Source organism: Mobula hypostoma, chromosome 5 (genome assembly GCF_963921235.1).
Source record: "Mobula hypostoma chromosome 5, sMobHyp1.1, whole genome shotgun sequence".
NCBI lineage: Eukaryota > Metazoa > Chordata > Chondrichthyes > Myliobatiformes > Myliobatidae > Mobula > Mobula hypostoma.
In genome coordinates this window covers 36,512,465-36,534,770 of record NC_086101.1, presented here as the reverse complement: position 1 = coordinate 36,534,770, position 22,306 = coordinate 36,512,465, and the positions used below count along the sequence as shown (strand labels likewise).

At 39.4% G+C, this 22,306-nt stretch overlaps 1 protein-coding gene across 2 annotated transcripts in view; it reads left to right on the top strand.

Moving 5' to 3' along the window:
* pcca (propionyl-CoA carboxylase subunit alpha) overlaps positions 1-22,306 on the top strand; it is a 489,189-nt gene that overhangs the window by 33,232 nt on the left and 433,651 nt on the right. For both annotated transcript variants that reach the window (XM_063048382.1, XM_063048383.1), the window contains exon 4: positions 5,417-5,485. In XM_063048382.1, coding sequence (XP_062904452.1) covers positions 5,417-5,485 — 69 coding nt within the window. The remainder of the gene's footprint in view (positions 1-5,416; positions 5,486-22,306) is intronic.

The window sequence follows — 22,306 nt, the reverse complement described above, 5'->3', positions numbered from 1 at the left end:
TTATTGTGTTTTGTCGCCTGTCATGCTCTTGACGGACACGTCACAGCAAATTTGTAATATATATGGTGAGTAAAGTTGATTCTGATCCTCAAAATAGAGGCCAAATTAGAAATATGGGGCTGGGTCAGTGAGACAACTTGATTGGTATGGACAAGTAGGGCTGAAGGGCCTGTTTCCATGTTGTTTATCTCTGACTCTCTAATGGTTAAACTAAAAATGTTTTAAAATATTCAAAGTTCTAAATGTTCTTCTGTTAATTGTCTTATTTATATACCACTGTGAATTCAAGCTGAACTGAACTGGATGAATTCCTAACCTGGAAAAATACAATGAGACCATCAAAGATTAATTCTGACAATATTGCATCGGAAGCCACAATACAAAACTGATTTGGATGATCAGCCATGATCACAGTGAATGGTGGTGCTGGCTCGAAGGGCTGAATGGCCTACTCCTGCACCTATTGTCTAAAACAAAATAGGACAGCTGTTTGAGAATGGCTCTAATACTTGACTCTTTGAGAAATTGTTATTACTTTTTGAGCCCAGCAGTAAATTTGTTTGCTAGTTATTTGTAGAAGTACATCTTTTCAAGCTTGTGCGGTGTTTTTGAACATTAATCTACCAGCCCTGTGTTAGGTGATTTGCATTGGCTCGCAGTCCAGCATAGAGGCATAAAGTTATACTTTCTAGAAACAAGTCCTTTGGCCCAACTCGTCCATGTGTGAACCAAATCGGCTAACTGAGTTAGTCCAAATTACCTGCATTTGGCCCATATCCCGCTAAATCTTTCTTATCCATGTTCCTCGAAAAAATGTTTTTTTTTAAAACATTGTAATTGTACCTACTTCTACACCTTGTCTGGCGACTCATTACATATATGCATCTCCCTCTGGGGAAACATCCTCAATTTCCCTTTAAATCTTTCCTCTCTTTAGTTTTGGTCTTCCCTGACCTTTGGAAAAAGATTGAAAAATTATAATAATTCATCTTGTCTATAACCCTCATGATTTTCTATGCCCCTCAGCTTCCTGCACTTTGGGGAAAAAGACTCCAACCTGCCCAGCGCTGTAACTCAAGTTTTCCAGTCCCAGGAACATCCTTGTGAATTTTTTTTCAACAATTTAAAAAATCTCAATCTTTGTGCTCCACAGCCAAGGCACCCATTAGTTTTTCTAACCACTGATCCATAAACCTTCTGAGATCTCTTTCTTCTGCATTTTCCTAATGTAGGTGTGTTGTCAGCAGTGGTTGCACTTTTTGCTGGTTAACACAGAGTCAGAGCGATACAGCATGGAAGCAGGCCAGTCAGCCGAGTGAGTCTGTACCTACCATCAACCATCCACACACACTAATCCTACGTGAATCCCATCATTTTATTCTCTGTGTTCTTATTGACTGTTTTTAGCAACTCATAATAGTGGCAATTTACGGTGGTGAATTAATCCACCAACCTGCATGTCTTTGGGATGTGGGAAGCACCCACAACACGCAGAGGAAACCCATATGGTCACAGGGAGAATATGTAAATTCCACATAGACAGCATCCAGGGTCAGGATTGGACCAGGGATTTTGGCACAGTGAGGTTGCAGCTCTAATAACTGTGTACAACATGAATGCAGAGCAAGGAATTTCCCTTCAAAAGCACTGTACCTTAGTGCTCCATCTCCTTTAAGATACTGTTTACAACCAAATTCAGAATCAAAATCTGAATCAGGTTTAGTATCACTAGCATATGTTGTGAAATTTATTGTTTTGCGGCAGCAATACTTCACAATGCATAATAAAACATCATAAGTTATTATAATAGGAAATGTATGTAAAAGTTAAATTAAATAAGTAGTACAAAAAAAAGGGGAGGAAAAGTGAGGTAGTGTGCATAGGCTCATTGTAGGCCTCAGTGGTTGGGAACGTGTTGGAATCCATTGTTCAGGATGAGGTTTTGGGGTACCTGGAGACTAATGATAAAGTAAGTCAGCGTCAGTGTGGTTTCTTTTAAAAGAGAAATCTTGGCTGACAAATTTGTTAGAATTCTTCGAGGAAGTAACAAGCAGGGTGGACAAAGGAGAGGCTGTGGATGTCATTTACTTAGATTTTCAGAAAACATTTGATAAGGTGCCTCACATGAGACTGCTTAACAAGATAAAATCCTCTGGTGTTACAGGAAGATACTGGCATGGATAGAAGAATGGCTGATGAGCAGGAGGCAGTGAGTGAGAATAAAGGGGGCCTTTTCTGGTTGGCTGCCAGTGACTAGTGGTGTTCCTCAGGGGTAAATACTGGGACCGCTACTTTTCAAATTGTTTGTCAGTGATTTAGATAATGGAATTGATGGCTGTATGGCAAAGTTTGTGGATGATACAAACATAGTTGGAGGAGTCAATAGTGCTGAGGAAGCAATTCGATTGCAGCAGGACTTGGACAAATTGGAAGAATGGGCTAAAAAGTGGCAGATGGAATATAGCATTGGGAATTATATGATAATGCATTGTGTACAGACTATTATCTAAGTGGAGAGAAAATTCAAACATCAGAGGTGCAAAGGGACTTGGGAGTCCTTCTGCAAGACTTCCAGAAGGTTAATTCCCAGGTTGAGTCTGTGGTAAACAAGGCAAATGCAATGTTGGCATTTATTTTAAGGGGATAGAATATTAAAAACAAGGGGATAATGCTGAGCCTTTATAAGACACTAGTCAGGCTGCAGTGGAGTATTGCCAACAGTTTTGGGCCCTATATCTCAGAAAGGATGTGTTGTCATTGGAGAGACTCCAAAAGAGGTTCATGAGGATGACTCTGGAAATGAAGGCGTTTACGTATGAGGAACACTTGGCAGCTTTGGGCCTGTACTCACTAGAATTTAGAAGAATGCATGGAGATCTCTTTGAAACCTACTGAATGTTGAAAGGCAAACAACAGGAATTCTACAGATGCTGGAAATTCAAGCAACACACATCAAAGTTGCTGGTGAACGCAGCAGGCCAGGCAGCATCTGTAGGAAGAGGTGCAGTCGACGTTTCAGGCCGAGACCGTTTGTCAGGAATGTTGAAAGGACTAGATTAGGTGGATGTGGAGACGATGTTTCCTTTTGTGGGGGTATCCAGAACTAAAGGGCACAGACTCAAAATGGAGGAGTGACTTTTTAGAACAGAAGGAAGGAGGAATTTTTTTAGCCAAAGAATGGTGAATCTCTGGAACGGTCTGCCACAAACTGCGGTGGAGGCCAAGTCTGTGGGTATATTCAAAGTAGAAGTTGATGGATTCCTGATTGGTCGGGGCATCAAGGGATATGGTTAGAGGGCAGGTGTATGGGGTTGAATGTGATCTGGGATCAGCCATGATGAAAGAGTGGAATGGACTCGCTGGGCTTAATTGCCTAATTCTGTTCCAATGTCTTATTGTCTTCTTGTGAGTTGCAGTGAGTTTGGTTGTGAAAGTACAGTGGAAGTTGATTCAATGACTAGTAACTTCCAAAAATGGATAAAATAAAATACCTTGAGAATTATTTGGTGATTATACTTTATACTTTATTGTCGCCAAACAATTGATACTAGAACGTACAATCATCATACCCATATTTGATTCTATGCTTCCCGCTCCCTGGATTACAAATTGATAGTAAATATTAAAAATTTAAATTATAAATCATAAATAGAAAACAGAAAAATGGAAAGTAAGGTAGTGCAAAAAAACCAGGATGCAGGTCCGGATAGTTGGAGGGTATGGCCCAGATCCGGGTCAGGATCTGTTCAGCAGTCTTATCACATTTGGAAAGAAGCTGTTCCAAAATCTGGCCGTATGAGTCTTCAAGCCCCTGAGCCTTCTCCCAGAGGGAAGAGGGACGAAAAGTGTGTTGGCTGGGTGGGTTGTGTCCTTGATTATCCCGGCAGCACTGCTCCGACAGCATGCGGTGTAAAGTGAGTCCAAGGTCGGAAGATTGGTTTGTGTGATGTGCTTTGCTGTGTTCACGATCTTCTGCAGCTTCTTCAGTCTTGGACAGGACAACTTCCATACCAGGTTGTGATGCACTCTAGAAGAATGCTTTCTACGGTGCATCTATAAAAATTCGTGAGGGTTTTAGGGGACAGGCCAAATTTCTTTAGTTTTCTCAGGAAGTAAATTTGTGATATTGACCCCGAGGAACTTAAAGCTTTTGACCTGTTCCACTTGCGCACCACCAATGTAATTTGAGTCGTGCGGTCTGCTACTCCTTCTGAAGTTAACAACCAATTCCTTCGTCTTGCTGACGTTGAGGGATAGGTTATTGTCTTTGCACCATGCCACCAGATTCTTAATTTCCTCTCTGTACTCAAACTCATCATTACCCGAGATACGGCCTACAATTGTGGTGTCATCAGAAAACTTATATATTGAGTTTGATGGAAACTTGGCTACACAATCATGGGTGTACAGTGAGTACAACAGGAGGCTGAGTACACAGCTTTGTGGGGCACCGGTACTCAGAGTGATTGTAGAGGAGAGCTTGTCCCCTATTTTTACAGCCTGGGTCCTGTCTTTGACGAAGTTGAAGATCCGGAAGACTGTTTTTCTTTTCTTTCTTTTTAAATCTTTTTATTGAATAAGTATACAAAAAGGTAAACCATATAAACATTAATACAATGTTAAAATATAATAAAATTCCAGAAGGTATCAATACCAAAAAAAAATACTACAAACAATGTAATTTAAACATAAGAAACCAAGATAACATAATAGTATACTAAATTTTATATATATCAATGGAAAAAAAAGAAAAAAAAAACCCCCAAAAAAAACCCATTGTGCAACTAACTAAAAGCAAAGCAAAACAATGGGCTAACTTGAAACCAAACAGAGTTAAACTTAAAATCACGTCCTCAATCCCGACCTCCATTAAAAACAGTGAAAAAAAACAAGAAGGGTATATATTACATTAAATGAAAATATCGACTGTTTTTAAAAAAAGTGGGTTAAATTGGACTATTTCAATAACTCTTTCAAACGACAGACATGGGCACGGTGGGCTAAAGCCACCCCCTGAGTGTTTAATTCTTTGATTTTTATTAACTAAGTGTAATTCTTGCCTTCTGTGTGCTTTGTTTCCCTTTTGTCCTCCTTTCTTGAGTCATTGCCTCAAATTGGTAAATGGATATTGAGCAAGCGTCAGCCAACAATGTGCACACCAGTCATGTACCACTCATTCATCTGACAATGGACACTTGTGGTCTGGTACACCCTGTCGGGATATCTTGGCCTTTCCTGCTCTCATCTATAATAGAAAGCCATCTACACTAGTTAAAATTACCACCAGTGGTTTTTGGAGTTGAGTAGAACCATTGAGTGAAATGAGTAAATGTTCATCAGAACTGTGTAGATTTGGATTGTTCTGTTAAAAATTATCATTAAAAGTGTTACTTAGAAATATTGTGTTACTCTGCAGGTGATTAAGACTTGCAAAAAGATGGGGATAAAGACGGTTGCAATTCACAGTGATGTGGACGCCAATGCTGTAAGTAACTAATTATTGCTTTTTTTGCTCAGCATTGTAGATTAGTGAAAGTAGGCTGTGCTCTTATACGCACACAGCACAATTAATTAAATGAGGTTACATTTTGTTTAGACGCAACTCTGTAGTCTTGTTTGTTGAATAACTGGATACTGCCTAATCCATACTAGATGTTTTAACTTGTGATTTTTATACATGTAGAAATTTCAGTGCGAAATTCTATAGCTTTCAAAAGTATGGCAACTGATATTTCTCTTGTTTGCTTGATGAATTAAAAGCTACTTGAATGCTTTGCAGAGTGTAAACTCAATACTTAGTGTGGAACAAGTAGAGACAAAGTGAGACTTAAAAGCTCCTTTTAGAATTTCCTGGCATCCCACAGCATCTTCCTATTAACGATTTATTACTGAAGAATCATAATACGAGAAATGTCGGGCGGGGGGGGGGTGTGTGTGTCATAGGCCCATCAGTATCTTACACACAGCAATACTCTATTATACTCTACAATTTTAAGACATTGATTGAGGGATAATTACTGGTGACAGCTCCAGGAAAAATTCCATCTTCTTGATGGTGCTGTGGAACCTTTTGTATTCATTTGTGATCTCTCTTCTTTGGAAGACACCTCTGGTGCAATGGTCATTCTGTACTGCCCAGAATGTCAATGTAGAGATTTGACCCTTTAGCCTAATGAGTAGTGAAGAGAGTGCTATCCACAGAGCCAGATGGGAGAAGTTGGTTGTTGGCATGTATTATAACAGGCACAATACGGATAGCTACAATGTTTTAAAAGCTGACAGGAAAATGGCAGTGTTGAGAATCACTGGAAGTATTTGAAGGGCTTGTCACTCTAAAGTGTTAGAATGGTAGGGGTCAGAAGAAGTAAGGAAGGCAAATGCAACCTTTACATTCATTTCAAGAGGACTAGAATATAAGAGAGGGTGTTAAGCTAAGTCTTTATAAGGCACTGTTCATACTGCACTTGGAGTATTGTGAACAGTTTTGGGCTCCTTCATCTAAAAGGATGTGCTAACATTGAAGAGGGTTCAGCGGAGGTTTACAAGAATGATTCTGGGAGTGAAAGGGTTAGCATATGAGGAGGGTTTGATGTCTCTGGGTCTGTACTCACTGGAGTTTAGAAGAATGAAGGGGAATCTCATTGAAACCTATCGAATATTGAAAGGCATAGAGAGAATGGACATGGAGAGGATGTTTCCTTTAGTGGTTGAGTCTAGGACCAGAGGGCTCAGCCTCAGAATAGAAGGACATCTCTTTAGAACAGAAATTAAGAGAAATTTCTTTAGCCAGAGGGGGTTGAATCTGTGGAATTCATTGTCAGAGATGGCTGTGTAGACCAAGTCATTGGATATATTTAAAGTGGATAGTGGATAGCTTCTTGATTAGTAAGGATGTCAAAGGTTACAGGGAGAAGGCAGGGGAATGGGGTTGAGAGGGATAATAAATCAGCCATGATGGAATGGCAGAGCAGACTCTGGGCTGAATGGCCTAATTCCTTTGGTCTATGGGAATGAGGAATAAGATAATATATATAGGATGTGGGGGATCATAGACTGAAGTGGGTAGTGTATGGATGGATTCGTGAGTCTGGTGAGTGTAGTGAGCATGCTGCCATTATTCCTGTGGAGCTTGAAAATAGAGAAACTTGAGTATGGGGAAGATTTGGGGAATTGGGTCTGTGGTCATTAAAGTTGTGAATTTTGTTTTTATTAAAAAGGTAATACTTTAATGAAACAGAATGAATTCATTGGCTACCATAATAAATTAAACCTGATAAACTGTTATTACATTTAAGTTGATGAATAGAATACATACTATTTGGGTACTCCTGCCGCTAATGGGCCAACCCAAATTTCAGTGATGATCAGAATTTCATTCTGTAAGTGATTACATCAAAGATATGAAGCCAGAAACACAGGCCAACATCTCAGCATGCAAACCCTGATTACACACTTTCAGTTTTGAGCTCTATCATGGGAAGAGTATACCAGATGGATTGAAGGAAATAGTTGAAAAGTTTCTCAAAGTTTAATTGGAAAAACAAATGTAATGATAACTGGCAATCCTGGACCTGTGGAAAAGGAGCATTCAGGGAGGCTCAGGAGCTTGAGTCCATGGATAAGGAGAACATAGAAACCCAAGACAAATGGTGGGAGGAGTGAATCAGCTGACACATTAGATTAGATTAGATTCAACTTTATTGTCATTGTGCCAAGTACAAATACAAAGCCAATGAAATGCAGTTAGCGTCTAACCAGAAATGCAAAGAATAGTGTTATTTACAAAATAACTACGAATAAAAAGTAAGTGCTACAGCACACAAATATAAAAGTACGGAGACAGTACAATATGGGTGCAATACTGCTTAGCACTGTGATGTGAGGTTCAGCAGGATCACAGCCTCAGGGAAGAAGCTCTTCCTGCGCCTGCTGGTGCGGGAGCGGAGGTTCCTGTAGGGCCTACCGGATGGGAGGAGAGTAAAAAGTCCATGGTTAGGGTGAGATGCATCCTTGATAGTGCTTTTCGCCCTGCCCAGGCAGCGTTTATAGTAGATGTTCTCAATAGTGGGCAATTGGGTGCTGATAATTCGCTGGGCAGTTTTCACCACCTGCTGGAGTGCTTTGCGGTCCGATATGGGACAATTGCCATACCACACTGAGATGCAGTTGGTGAGTATGCTCTCAATGGTACAGCGATAAAAGTTCTTCAAGTATCCTGGGACAGAGGTGAACTTTCTTGATGCTCTGCAGGAAATAAAGGTGCTGTTGCGCCTTTTTGATCAGGATGGAGGAGTTCAGGGACCAGGTGAGATCCTCGGACATGTGGACACCAAGGGATTTGAAGCTTGATACACACCTAGCTGTCAAGTCAGACTGTCACTCTACCACTTCTAGCCCCATATTGGTTTCATTAGTTATGTCTGAACCCTCAGAGCTGGAGTGGAGACAAGTCATCCTCGATTGCAAGGGATTGTCAAAAATGAAGAATAACCAACTAAGCACAAAAGTTATGGAAGAAATTTAAAGTTTCAATTGCTGCCAGCTCTGATAGTTTACCCAAAGATTCAAAGTACATTTATTATTGATATATGTATGCAGTATACAACCCTAAGATTCATCTTCCCACAGACAGCCATGAAACAAGTAAACCATGGAACCCATTCAAAGGAAAAACATCAGACTCCATCACCCCCACGTGCAAAAAAAAATCAAACAAAACACAAAAAGCGAGAGAAAAACTAAGAATATAAAACATCAAAAGACAAGGTCGTGAAACAGTCTAGGGATGTTCAGTTTAGATGAATTCTGTTCAATTTAGAGCTGTGTCGTTCGTTGACTGCAGGGCCAGTCAGCCCCGATCAAAGTTGCTCAAATAGTTATTTAAAAAAAAAACCGGAAAGACATCATAACATGAACTATAGAGTCCAAGCCACAAACCACGTAGATTAAACTTTGCCCAAGACTGCGGCACCGTCATCTGGCAGCATTGAGTGAGTGAGACACACAGACACACACCCCTGTTCATCCAGCTGCAGAGAGAAAGACAGGTCCAGTGCAGGCAGACAGTGCTGAACACCTGCTTGCCTTCCGCTCTTGTCCTCATGGATTTCAGTCTCCCTTAACGCTTTAGTTGTCAAGATCGGCAAGAATTGTAGTCGATTTATGGGCTTGTGCCCTGTCGCCAGGCTTTTTGGCCTTCAGGCCATGCCTTTCACTTGAAATCTCACTGAATTCCCTCGGAGATGCAAAGTGCCAGATCACTCTATCCGCCCTGAAACACACCATCAAAATGTAGAGCACCTGTTTCAATAGTAACAGATTCATATTTGAAAAGTAGTAATTAAAAAAAAAAGTAGTTTCGTGAACTGTCTGAAGGATGTTGCCTTTTGTTACATTGTTTGCTGATGGCTTTTTCATGTAGACGTTTGATAAAACTATCTGATATTTCAAAATTCAGAGTAAATTTATTTGTTATCAAAGTATGTATACATCACCATATTGAGAGACCCTGAGATTCATTTTCTTGCAGGCATTTTCAGTAGGACAAAGAAGTACAATAGAATCAATGAAAAACTGCACACAAAGACTGACAAACAACCAATGTATAAACGAGGACAAAACTGCGCAACTGCAAATAAATAATACCAAAAAGTAGATTCCTGAATCCTTTATTCTAGATTTTCCTCCTTCTGATAGATTTCCTGGGTTGCTGGGCTCCTGAAACCTGTTTAACATCATTAAGCTTTTGCAGTTTTGTTAATGTGACACTTATTCTCACGCACATTTAGATTGGTCCTCCCAGTGTAGTGCTGAGGAAGTGCTGCACCCTCAGATGGGCGGTACTGAAGGGCTGTTGTGCCATTGGAGGTGCAGTGTTTAGGAAGGAATGCAGAACTGGGGCTTCACTTGCGCATTTACAGTAGTTGCAGATTAACGTTTCCACAATGCTATTTTGAAGTGGTTGTAGGGGAAATGCCTTGTGTTCTGGCTGATAGTTATCGCTTAACAAACACTACAAAAACTTGTACTTTGTGGGGCACAAGATTACACTTAAAATTATTTGCAGTAGATAGCTGTAATGCACCTTAAGACGTCATAAAATTGTGAAGTGCATTTTATAAATGTAAACTGTTTCTTTAGTAATATTATGAAGTTCATGCCAGTGCATAATGTAATGGTGAGTTGTTCCATGTACAAAACAGCTTGGCTTCCAAAATGTGGTTGGTTTACAGGAAGGCTGGCTGCATTTTTCAAAGGTAAGTGTTTTGCTCTCCACCGTTTTATCAAGATTCAGAGTGCGATATGAAAACCACTTCCTGAATGCATTCATTAATGGACAATGACATGATTGACCCCTATTAATTTCTGTACTTGGGAGTTGGTACTGTCTGTTCTTTTCGTGTGATAATGTCTTCAAAGACTGATTCATTATTTTGCCCTGGTCATTAATGAGATTTCACCTTGATGTGAAAACATTGAAACATCTAGTCATCTTGATTCTATGTAACTGGACTGGAGCTGAGTTTTGTACAGAGCCATTAGTGTGAATTATACTGATATGTTGGAATTTATTTTAGTGATCTGCTAGTAAAGAGCAGTACTCAGTTAGCCAGTTACCAGTAATAAGCAAGCAGAACTGACACTGTCGGCCATTGCTTTTTGTTTTGGTGGCTTGATTTGCGTATTGAGATTAAATACTCTGGTCTCCAGTCCATTTAACAAACCAGGACAGATGGATGAGTATGGTTGTCCATTTGAAAGTCTCTGCTGTGTTTGGCCCATTTTGTAGATTGAAGGCTCTGCTTCCGGTTGTCTGTATATGGATGTTCACCTTCTGTGCACTCAGTGGCCATGTCATTAGCTGCGCCTGTACACCTTCTTGTTAATGCAAATATCTAATCAGCCAATCACCTGGCAGCAACTCAATGCATAAACGCATTCAGACATGGTCAAGAGGTTCAGTTGTTGCTGGGGTCGTACATCAGAATGGGGAAGAAATGTGATCTAAGTGACTTTGACTGTGAAATGATTGTGGGTGCCAGACGGGGTGGTTTGAGTATCTCAGAAAATACTGATCTCCTGGGATTTTCACGCAGAACAGTTTCCGGAGTTTACAGAGAATGGCGCAAAAATAAACATCCAGTGAGCGGCAGTTCTTTGGGTAAAACACCTTAATAAGAGAGGTCAGAGGGGAATGGGCAGATTGGTGCAAGCTGATAGGAATGCACAGCAATTCAGATAATCACAACTGGTTTGCAGAAGAGCATCTCCAAATGCACAGCTTGTTGAACCTTGCAGTGGATGGGCTACAGCTGCAGAAGAACATACCACTATTCAGTACCAAATTCTTGTACTTAATAAAGTGGTAAGTTGGAATGTAATGACAAGGCTTTCAGTGAGGCAGCCGGAAAGGAGATTTAATATGAAGGGAAGGAGTGCAATTTGGCTTGGAACTAAATAGAACCTTCTGTAAGGTTATATTGCTCCATGTCCTAAATATTGCTATTATTTCTACATCACTAACAGAGATCTGGTATAACCTGGAATGATTTAGAGCAGATAAAATTGGCATTTTGAAGGTAATTGAGCTTAATCTGACTTCCAATTCTGGTACAGTATGCAGATAAAGTATCATGTGAGTAAGCTGATGACAATGGTCAAGTCTTATCAATAACATATAGTTAATAATCCATGCCCTTTTCTAATTTGTCTCAAGAGTAACAAGCTTTTTTTATGAAGCTAAATTCTTGTTTGTTTTTCAATTTTAGTTCCATGTCCAAGTAATCAGTTATGTTTTGTTGGAAAAAATACTGGAAGCACTCCACAGGTTGGGCAGATTCTGAAGAAAGGGAACATTTATTGTTTCATATCAAACGTCATCAGACTGGAAACTATATATTTCTTCTCTGCACCCCCCCCCACCGCTCCCTCTCTCAGTGCACTCCTCTTCTGCTTTTACTTCTTCTACTCCTTGCCCATGGGATCCTGAACCCATGTTAGGTAATTGAGACTGTTATGGGAGTACTTTCACCTAAAAGAATGTGGCAGTTGGATATGTGGTTTCATTGTTACACACCATCTAAATTCATTAAAGATGGATGATAAAGGTGTCTTGCATTGTTCTGATGCTTACATATTCCAAGTAAATAAGAGAAAATATAGCCTTTGGTTATATCTTGTTTCGCTTGATGTCAATTTTTTAAACATTTCTGTGAAGTGCTTTGGGGTAGCTGTTGTTTAAATGGTACATGTTTCAGCTCGTAATGGGCTGTTAAGTGTTCTGTCCTTTTTGCTGCTCCCTCGCCTGTGCCAATATTTCTCCACCTGTCAATTTTTAATCTTAAACATTCGTATTAGATCATTTCATACTAGTCTATTGAAAGGAGACTTGGCCTTGTATAATTCTGCTGAGTCTGCTCTGCCATGTGTTCTTAAAGTGCAGTGCCAACTACTGAATGTGATTCCTCAATGTTTAACTGTGTCCAGGTCTGGTATCCTGACTTAAGGAGCCGGTCAATCCACCTCCAAATGTTTACGATGCAGATGATCAGGTCTCTGAAGATTTGCCACCTTTCTGTTAAGAATAATTTCTCCAGTGTTAATTTATTTTTACTTGCGCTAAATCTTTGAGCTCCTCATTCAGTCTTTGTAGATAATCTGTTTCTAGGAATATTTTATTTTTCTTTAAATTCTTGGCAATTTCCTTTCCCCCTAATATAATTTCTCCTTTGTCCAGCTGTATAGGACACATATTTAACTATGGATGATCTTTTCACTCTTTCGTAAATCTATAGAAATTCTTAGTTTTGTTTTTATTATTTTTTTAACTGTTGCTTTCTTCCTCAGTAGACTTTAGACCTCCTTTGCAGAATTCTCCTAATGTTCAAACTGACTAAATTCAGGGGCCCAAACAGTCCTTCCAGGTGAGGCGGCACTTCACTTGTGAGTCTGCTGGGTCATCTGCTGTATCCTGTATTCCTGATGTAGCCTCCTGTATATCGGTGAGATCTGATGTAGATTGGGAGACCGCTTCGCTGAGCATCTACATTCCATCTTCCAGAAAAAGCGGGATCTCCACCTATTTCAATTCTAATTCCTATTTCCATTCTGACATGTCAGTCCATGGCCGCCTTTACTGCCACGATGAGGCCTCTCTCAGGTTGGAGGAGCAACACCTTGTATTTCATATGGGTAGCCTCCAAGCTGATGGGATGAACATTGATTTCTCAAACTTCCTGTAATTGCACCCCTCCCCTTCACCATTCCATATTCCCATTTCCCCCCCTCACCTTTTTCCTTACCTGCCCATCACCCCCCAGCCCCACCCCCCCCAAATCTGGCGGTCTTCCTCTTTCCCTTTCTTCCATGGTCTTTAACCCTTTCCTATCAGATTCCCCTTCCTCCAGCCCTTTATCTCTTTCACAAATCAACTTCCCAGGTCTTTACTTCACCCCTCCTTCTCTCCCGGTTGGTTCTTCCACCCTTCCACCTCCCACATTCTTACTGTAACTTCTCATCTTTGTTTTTCCAGTCCTGATGAAGGGTCTTGGCCTGAAGTGTCAACAGTTTATTCCTTTCCATAGATGTTGCCTGACCTGAGTTTCTCCAGCATTTTTGTACCTTCTTGGTTAGATTATAGGCCTTTGAACTAACACTCTCTTTTAACTTCCATTAGCTATGGTTAGAACACTTTTCCTGTTTTCTTTTTTGTAGCTTAATGGATATATATGTAAATAAATCAGAAGATAATTCACCTCATCAGCATCAGCAGTACCATTGAAGAGGCAAGACATTTGATCAATAAGATAACAACGAATGGAGCCATAACTGAAGACTTAGCAAAGCCACTCAGGCTGAAGAATGTGTAGATGCTAGACAAGCAAATGAACCACAGCCTGTCCTCTTTGCTCTCTTTTTGTCATTTACTCCAATTGGTACATCTTACTGAGTATATCAGAAATTGTGTAACTACTGATTCTGGAGCCAAACTAGGCTTTTTCTTGTTTCTCTGAAGTCTTCACATAGAAAAGAGCATCAAAGTTCATAATATTTTCTTCAAATGGAATGATGCATCTTAATGCTGGAGAAATCATCTGTAGAGCATTCCTCGGTGAATTTGACATTTCTTTAAAGCTGCACTCCATGAACAATGGGTTGTCTATTGTTTTTATTCCTGATAAAACTACATAAAGCAGAAATGATTTTGAGATGCACTAATGTTTGGAACTTTGGGTTATTGTAAATTTTATTTTGAATATGTCAATGGAAGAGATGAGGAAAGTTTTTAATTTTGTTGACACACAGGATACCTTACTCTTACAATTTCAATTGTAGGAATAGCTGAACTTTTAGCAGGAAGGATATAGTATCTGTAGGTTTCCTTTATGCCTAATACTCAACAAAATACAGGTGCACAGCCCTTTGTTCTGTTTTCTTCTATTTTTACTTTTGATAAGGGAAAAAGTAGACTACAAGAAGTATTTCAAAAAGTTTTGCTTTTTTCTTGGAAAAATCTGAAATATTGAAAATACAAATCCACAAATGTACAAAGCATGTACTTCCTATATTTAATGAATAATCACGGAATATTTAAAAATTATTCTTCAAGAAGAAACATTTAAATTTGGGATGCTATTCAGAATCTTCTCTATCTAGCTCAGTGAGATTAAAATATTTTTCCAGTATTGGTCACCAAATTTCATGTATAGCATCTGCATTTTTGATTCTAGATCAAGAATTGAGAATTCTGAGCCAAATGTCTTGAAATGATTGAATATGTCAGGAGTGGATTCAGACCATTCAACTCCTTGAGTTTGGTCTGCCATTCAGTTTGATTATCATTAATCTACACCTACAATACGATACTGTAGGGGGTATGACTTCTCTGGAAAAAAGGACATATTTATATCACACCTTTTCCTGACCACAGGACGTCCTGACACTTTTTATAGCCAATTAAACACTTCTGAACTTGAAGTTGTCAGAATACAAGATTTTCCAACAACGTGACATTAGCCTAATTTTCCACTTGTGCACAAAGGAAAAATTGGACTTCAAAGGATTCATGAAAGTATGTATATTTTTAAATTTAACCCCCTGAGTTTTGCTGACCTCAGCTATGTTGGGAGGGAGTTGATTGGCTTTAATTTTCCTGGAACAGGGAAGGAAAGAAGTGCATTATGCATTTCCTAATTTTCATGTAGTGAATGTGGTTGGAAAATGTATGTGTGGAGACACTGGCTGATGACGCGGTCAGTTGTTGACAATCCCTCTGGCAGATTAAACAACTGAAAACGTTCACTCCAAGATCAGCAGCAAATATTAGCTATTTTGTAGTGAGGTGTTCAGAGACCTGTGGAATCCATGCATGATGGAAATTCATTGTGACTCTTCATCCTTTGTGAACTTTTAGTTCAGAAACTTCAAAACAAGATTCAGTTTAATGTTATTCACTGATAAATCACTAACATTTATCACTGAAATCCATAATTACTATTAACAGATTCAATGCAACTCTTCCAACACCGGGGTATAATTTTTGTAGAAAGAGAAATGTGACTTTCTATGGTATGTTCTGGAGTACTTTCCATCCAATGACTTTTTGAAGTAGTCATTTCTGAGGTTAAGAAGTGAGCAGTCAGCTGTACATAGCAAGCTCTCATAAGCAGCCTGCAGAGGCTACTTGAACAAACCAGCACTCCTTAGAGACTAAGCATGGGGGGAGGTCGGAGGGAGGAGTTGATCCTGTATGATGCACTATCCAATCCAAGCAACAAGATTCCAAAGATGAAGAATACATTCAATCTTTTATTAAGAAACTAACAAAATGATCTTGAAGCAATTTTTAAAAACTGATGAAACTAAAGCTAGCGATATGACAAAATGGACAGTCTTAGCATATCAAATGTACTTAAGCCAAGCATTCTGAAATGTATTCAAAAAAGTTCAAATGTATTTAAGCTCATTCAAGTGATTTTAAACTTAAAAATACAAAACAGTCAACAAAAAAAGATATCACCCCAAGCTCACTCCCTTGACTCTACCCAAATTAGACTGACCCCAAAGGCAAAGCATAAATGCATAACTAACCTCTTCGCTTTTACCACTCCTTGACCCATGTGACTACCATGATTAACATAAATGCATAACACAAAATACAATACAGATAGAAAATTGATAATATGACTCCTGCACGCCATGAAATAATGACTAGGTGCTGTATAGTAATGTTGATTTAAGGATGAATATTTGAAATGTTACTAAACATAACATGATGTCATAGGGTTATATTTTGTAATGTATCTGAACTGGTTTTATCCAAAGCACACCATCTCCAACAATGCTGTATTCCCTCAGCCTTTAGAATGAGCCATGATCCACAACATTCTGACTCTTGAGATGAGGGTTTCCAACTATGCCTCAGATGAATTTTGGTGCTTTTTAATCCCTGTTTTCTTTTTTTTTGCTTTCAGTGTAGCTTTGAGCAACAGTCTGTAATTAGCTAATTTTCTAATTAGCAGAATGCTTAGTGATATGTGTAAGATAGGAAAGGATGATTTATGCTGGAAAAAGTTGTGCATTGTGTTTCACTTACATACTTGCTACTCTTTATAATAAAGTGGCTGACATACTGTGAAGAAATAATGTAATTGTAGCTTTTAATCTACAGTACAGATGTTTTCAGTTGAGCATCAGGGTGCTAATCCAAAACAGTGATAAAATGTATGGAGAAACAACTGTGCTACTTAGTGCAGTAATAATTTAGAAAGCTCTAAGTAAATCAAACTACATTTAAATTTAATTTCTAATTGCAACTAAAAGAATATTTATGCTTGTAATGAATGCTTGGTCAGAATGCCATGTGTCATGAATTAGACTTTTATAGTCATGAATTAGATTTAATAGTCTTTCCTGTGAATTAATAAAAATTGAAAATTTGATATTAGATAATTTGCAGTAAGACTTTTATGTTTTGAAGTGATTTTTGTTCTACAACTGAAAATGCAGGGAAGAAAAGGAAAGTAATTTTTAGTGTGCTCCATGTGTGAGATGGAAAATAATTTGTTAATTTCACCACCTACTGTCTGATAAATTAAAGAACTTGCTGAAATATTTGATTGTAAGAAAATCCACAGTAAATTGTGGAGTTATACAGTTTCCTTTTTTTCATCTTTCTACTACTACAACTAATGAATTTATGTATGTGTCTCCCTTCAGGCAGTGCATTCCGATGCTAACATTCAGTCTCACTATGTGGAATATCTGCGTTAAATTTTTCCTTGACCTTCTGTTCTGAGGAGAACAACCCCAGCTTCTGCATTCTCTCCATATCACAATGCCCCTCATTCCTCCTGACATTTCACTTTAACTACAATAATAGTGAAAGAGGTTACTAGAAGAATTACAAGGTCAGTTAATTAAAATATTCAGGTATATCAGTACCTGCTCTTTTAGTGTAATGACTTTTGTCCTGTTATTTTCCGAAATGCATTTCATTCTCTCTGCTTTGATAAATTAGCTAGCATAATCAACCCTGGGCACTTACCCCTGGGCATTCTGTCTTCTGTCCCCTCCCTCCTTCCAACTGAGCAGAAGATGTAAAAATCTGAAAGCACATACCACCAGCGACAAGGCTATCAAGTGTTCCGTTCGTACAATATGATGGACTCTTGTCCTCACAATTTACTTTGTTATGGCTTACTACCTTATTGCCTAGCTGCACTGTACTTTGTCTGCGACTGTTACACTTCATTCTGTACTCTGTTATTGTTTTACCATGTACTACCCCAATGCACAGTTGTAATGAAATGATCTGTTTAGATATGTAAGACAAGTTTTTCACTCTACCTCAGTTTGTGCAACAATAATAAACCACTTTTTTTGTAAATGGTTCTAGATTGCTGTTAAATAAGGCTAAACAAAAGCATAAAGTTCTCATGCACTGTAGAAGAGCAAAGCTGAGATGTTCCCTGCTCAACCATACATACTGAGTCGCTTTGTGACTGTTGATATATCTTTTCATTGCTTGTCTGATTCCAGCCCTGCAAGCAGTACTTGAGAATTCTCATAGGGAAACCCAGAAGTTTCTGTTGGCTTACATGAGAATTTTTGAACCTTCATCTCCACGTTGTAATGGCTTACAGCCAGAAAGCAAGGCTTCATTGTAATAAATGTGGGGAAATATATATTCATTCATAATGTACCTGTTAATTTGGAATGTATTGATAAACTGGCAAGAATGGGGTGCAATTTTCTGATCATTAGTGAGTTTGTTGGGAAGCAGATTCACAGCTGAAAGCCAAAGAACAACAAAGTACAAGGATTCTCAGAATGCAAAAGCAGGTTTACCACCTGGATTGCCTTGACAATCCACAAGAAATATTAAAAATACTAGCGCTTGCAGACAGTTAAAAACATTTAAATGCACGTGTATATTTAAAGTTTAATTAAATGGAAAGGTAATTAAACATTCCTCTACAGTTGGTTCCTTTGAAAAATTTTATCTTACTTTTAAGTTGAAAAATGAGGTCATTTTATGATTTATTTTTGTGGTCTCAGCCATGGGTCACTTTAAGTATTCTTACCTTTCTGTTATATGATCCCCACTTGAATGCAAAATTGAGCACAAAATCTGATATCCTGGTCCCAATGTTACAGAGTGTTTATAAATTTAAAGTTGCGGTTTTTCAAACAATACACAAGCTGTTGGCCTCTGTATCTTCTTTTGGGGTGGATGTAAAACATGGCAATTTTGGGAGAGCAAGTGAATTCTTTCTCATGAGACCTTTTTTTTTAATGCTTTATGTTATAAAAAGTGATCTGTTCGTTTTGGAATTTGGTGTGTAAACTGATTCATCTTCATGTGCCTAAGGTTCCTAACTGTCAATACAGTTGTTACATTTCTTTGTGGAGGCTTTGAGCATATCATTGGCACTTCACCCTGTCCATCTAGTACAATCTCTTCCACAACAGAGCTCGGAATAGTGTATCTGTTTCAGAAGTCTGGATGGTGTTGTCTGTCTAAATGGCTTATTGTACGTAACTGGGACCTCAATGCTGTAGACAATATCAGGGATGAGGCAAGAGGGGCCTGAATGAATGGGTAGTTGTGGTTCTTGGACTGACATTTTGTTCACTCCCATTACTTAGGTTTGTTTTTTGAGCCATTCTGAATGCTACTTCTCTAGCCTGAGCCACTTTGGACCAAGAGTCATATATAGTATGGAGACAGATCCTTTGACCCAGTGCTGTTCCATGCTCATCAAGATGCCCATCCAAACTAATACCATTTGCCAGTGGTTGGCCTATAACCTCCTAAACCTTTCTAATCCATGTATCTGTCCAATAGTCTTTTAAAAGTTGTTATCATACCTACCTCAGCCACTTCTTAAGGCAACACATTCCACATAAATGCCAGCCTTTGTGTTTAAAAAAAAAAGTTGTCCCCTCAAGTTCCTCGTGGGAGTCAATTTTTTTTTTATAGGCAATGGAGTAGAAACCATAGAAACTACAGCACAGAAACAGGCCTTTTGGCCCTTCTTGGCTGTGCCAAACCATTTTCTGCCTAGTCCCACTGACCTGTACACGGACCATATCCCTCCATACACCTCCCATCCATGTATCTGTCCAATTTATTCTTAAATGTTAAAAAAGAACCCGCATTTACCACCTCGTCTGGCAGCTCATTCCATACTCCCACCACTCTCTGTGTGAAGAAGCCCCCCCTAATGTTCCCTTTAAACTTTATCCCCCCCACACTTAACCCATGTCCTCTGGTTTTTTTCTCCCCTTACCTCAGTGGAAAAAGCCTGCTTGCATTCACTCTATCTATACCCATCATAATTTTATATATCTCTATCAAATCTCCCCTCATTCTTCTACGCTCCAGGAAATAAAGTCCTAACCTATTCAAACAACAGGAATACTGCAGATGCTGGAAATTCAAGCAACACACATCAAAGTTGCTGGTGAACGCAGCAGGCCAGGCAGCATCTGTAGGAAGAGGTGCAGTCGACGTTTCAGGCCGAGACCCTTCGTCCTAACCTATTCAACCTTTTTCTGTAACTGAGTTTCTCAAGTCCTGGCAACATCCTTGTAAACCTTCTCTGCACTCTTTCAACCTTATTTATATTCCTCCTGTAATTTGGTGACCAAAACTGAACACAATACTCCAGATTCGGCCTCACCAATGCCTCATCATAACATTCCAGCTCTTAAACTCAATACTTTGATTAATAAAGGCCAATGTACCAAAAGCTCTCTCTACGACCCTATCTACCTGTGACGCTACTTTTAGGGAATTTTGTATCTGTATTCCCAGATCCCTCTTGTTCCACTGCACTCCTCAGTGCCTTACCATTAACCCTGTATGTTCTACCTTGGTTTGTCCTTCCAACATGCAATACCTCACACTTGTCTGTATTAACCTCCATCTGCCATTTTTCAGCCCATTTTTCCAGCTGGTCCAAGTCCCTCTGCAGGCCCTGAAAACCTTCCTCACTGTCTACTACACTGCCAATATTTGTATCATCAGCAAATTTGCTGATCCAATTTACCACATTACCATCCAGATCATTGATATAGATGACAAATAACAATGGACCCAGCACCGATCCCTGTGGCACACCACTAGTCACAGGCCTCCACTCGGAGAAGCAATTCTCTACTACCACTCTTTGGCTTCTTCCATTGAGCCAATGTCTAATCCAATTTACCACCTCTCCATGTATACCTAACGACTGAATTTTCCAAACTAACCTCCCATGCGGGACCTTGTCAATGGCCTTACTGAAGTCCATGTAGACAATATCCACTGCCTTCCCTTCATCCACTTTCCTGATAACCTCCTCGAAAAACTCCAATAGATTGGTCAAACATGACCTACCACGCACAAAGCCGTGTTGACTCTCCCTAATAAGTCCCTGTCTATCCAAATGCTTGTAGATTCTGTCTCTTAGTACTCCCTCCAATAACTTACCTACTACCGACGTTAAACTTACTGGCCTATAATTTCCCGGATTACTTTTCGATCCTTTTTTAAACAATGGAACAACATGAGCCACTCTCCAATCCTCCGGCACCTCACCTGTAGACAGCGACATTTTAAATATTTCAGCCAGGGCACCTGCAATTTCAACACTAGTCTCCTTCAAGGTCCGAGGGAACACCCTGTCAGGTCCCGGGGATTTATCCACTTTAATTTTCCTCAAGACAGCAAGGACCTCCTCCTTTTCGATCTGTACAGTTTCCATGATCTCACTACTTGTTTTCCTTAATTCCATAGACTTCATGCCAGTTTCCTTAATAAATACAGACGCAAAAAACCTATTTAAGATCTCCCCCATTTCCTTTGGTTCCGACCACTCTGATCTTCAAGAGGACCAATTTGATCCTTACAATCCTTTTGCTCTTAATATACCTGTAAAAGCTCTTTGGATTATCCTTCACTTTGACTGCCAAGGCAACCTCATGTCTTTTAGCCCTCCTGTTTTCTTTCTTAAGTATTTTCTTGCACTTCTTATACTCCTTAGGCACCTTATTTACTCCCTGTTTCCTATACATGTCATACAACTCCCTCTTCTTCTTTATCAGAGTTGCAATATTCCTTGAGAACCAAGGTTCCTTATTCCTATTCACTTTGCCTTTAATCCTGACAGGAACATACAAATTCTGCACTCTCAAAATTTCTCCTTTGAAGGCTTCCCACCTACCGATCACATCCTTGCCAGAGAACAACCTGTCCCAATCCATGCTTTTTAGATCCTTTCTCATTTCTTCAAATTTGGCCTTCTTCCAGTTCAGAACCTCAACCCTAGGACTAGATATATCCTTGTCCATGAAACTAATGGTGTTATGATCACTGGAACCAAAGTGCTCCCCTACACAGACTTCTGTCACTTGACCTAACTCGTTTCCTAACAGGAGATCCGATACTGCATCCCCTGTAGTTGTTCCCTTTATATATTGATTTAGAAAACTTTCCTGACCACATTTTACAAACTCTAAACCATCTAGACCCCTAACAGTATGGGAGTCCCAATCAATGTATGGAAAATTAAAATCCCCTACCACCACAACTTTGTTTCCTGCAGTTGCCTGCTATCTCTCTGCAGATTTGCTCTTCCAGTTCTTGTTGACTATTGGGTGGTCTGTAATACAATCCCACTAATGTGGCCATACCTTTCCTGTTTCTCAGCTCCACCCACAAGGACTCAGTAGACAAGCCCTCTAATCTGTCCTGCCTGAGCACTGCTGTAATATTTTCCCTAACAAGCAATGCCACTCCCCCACCTTTCATTCCTCTGCC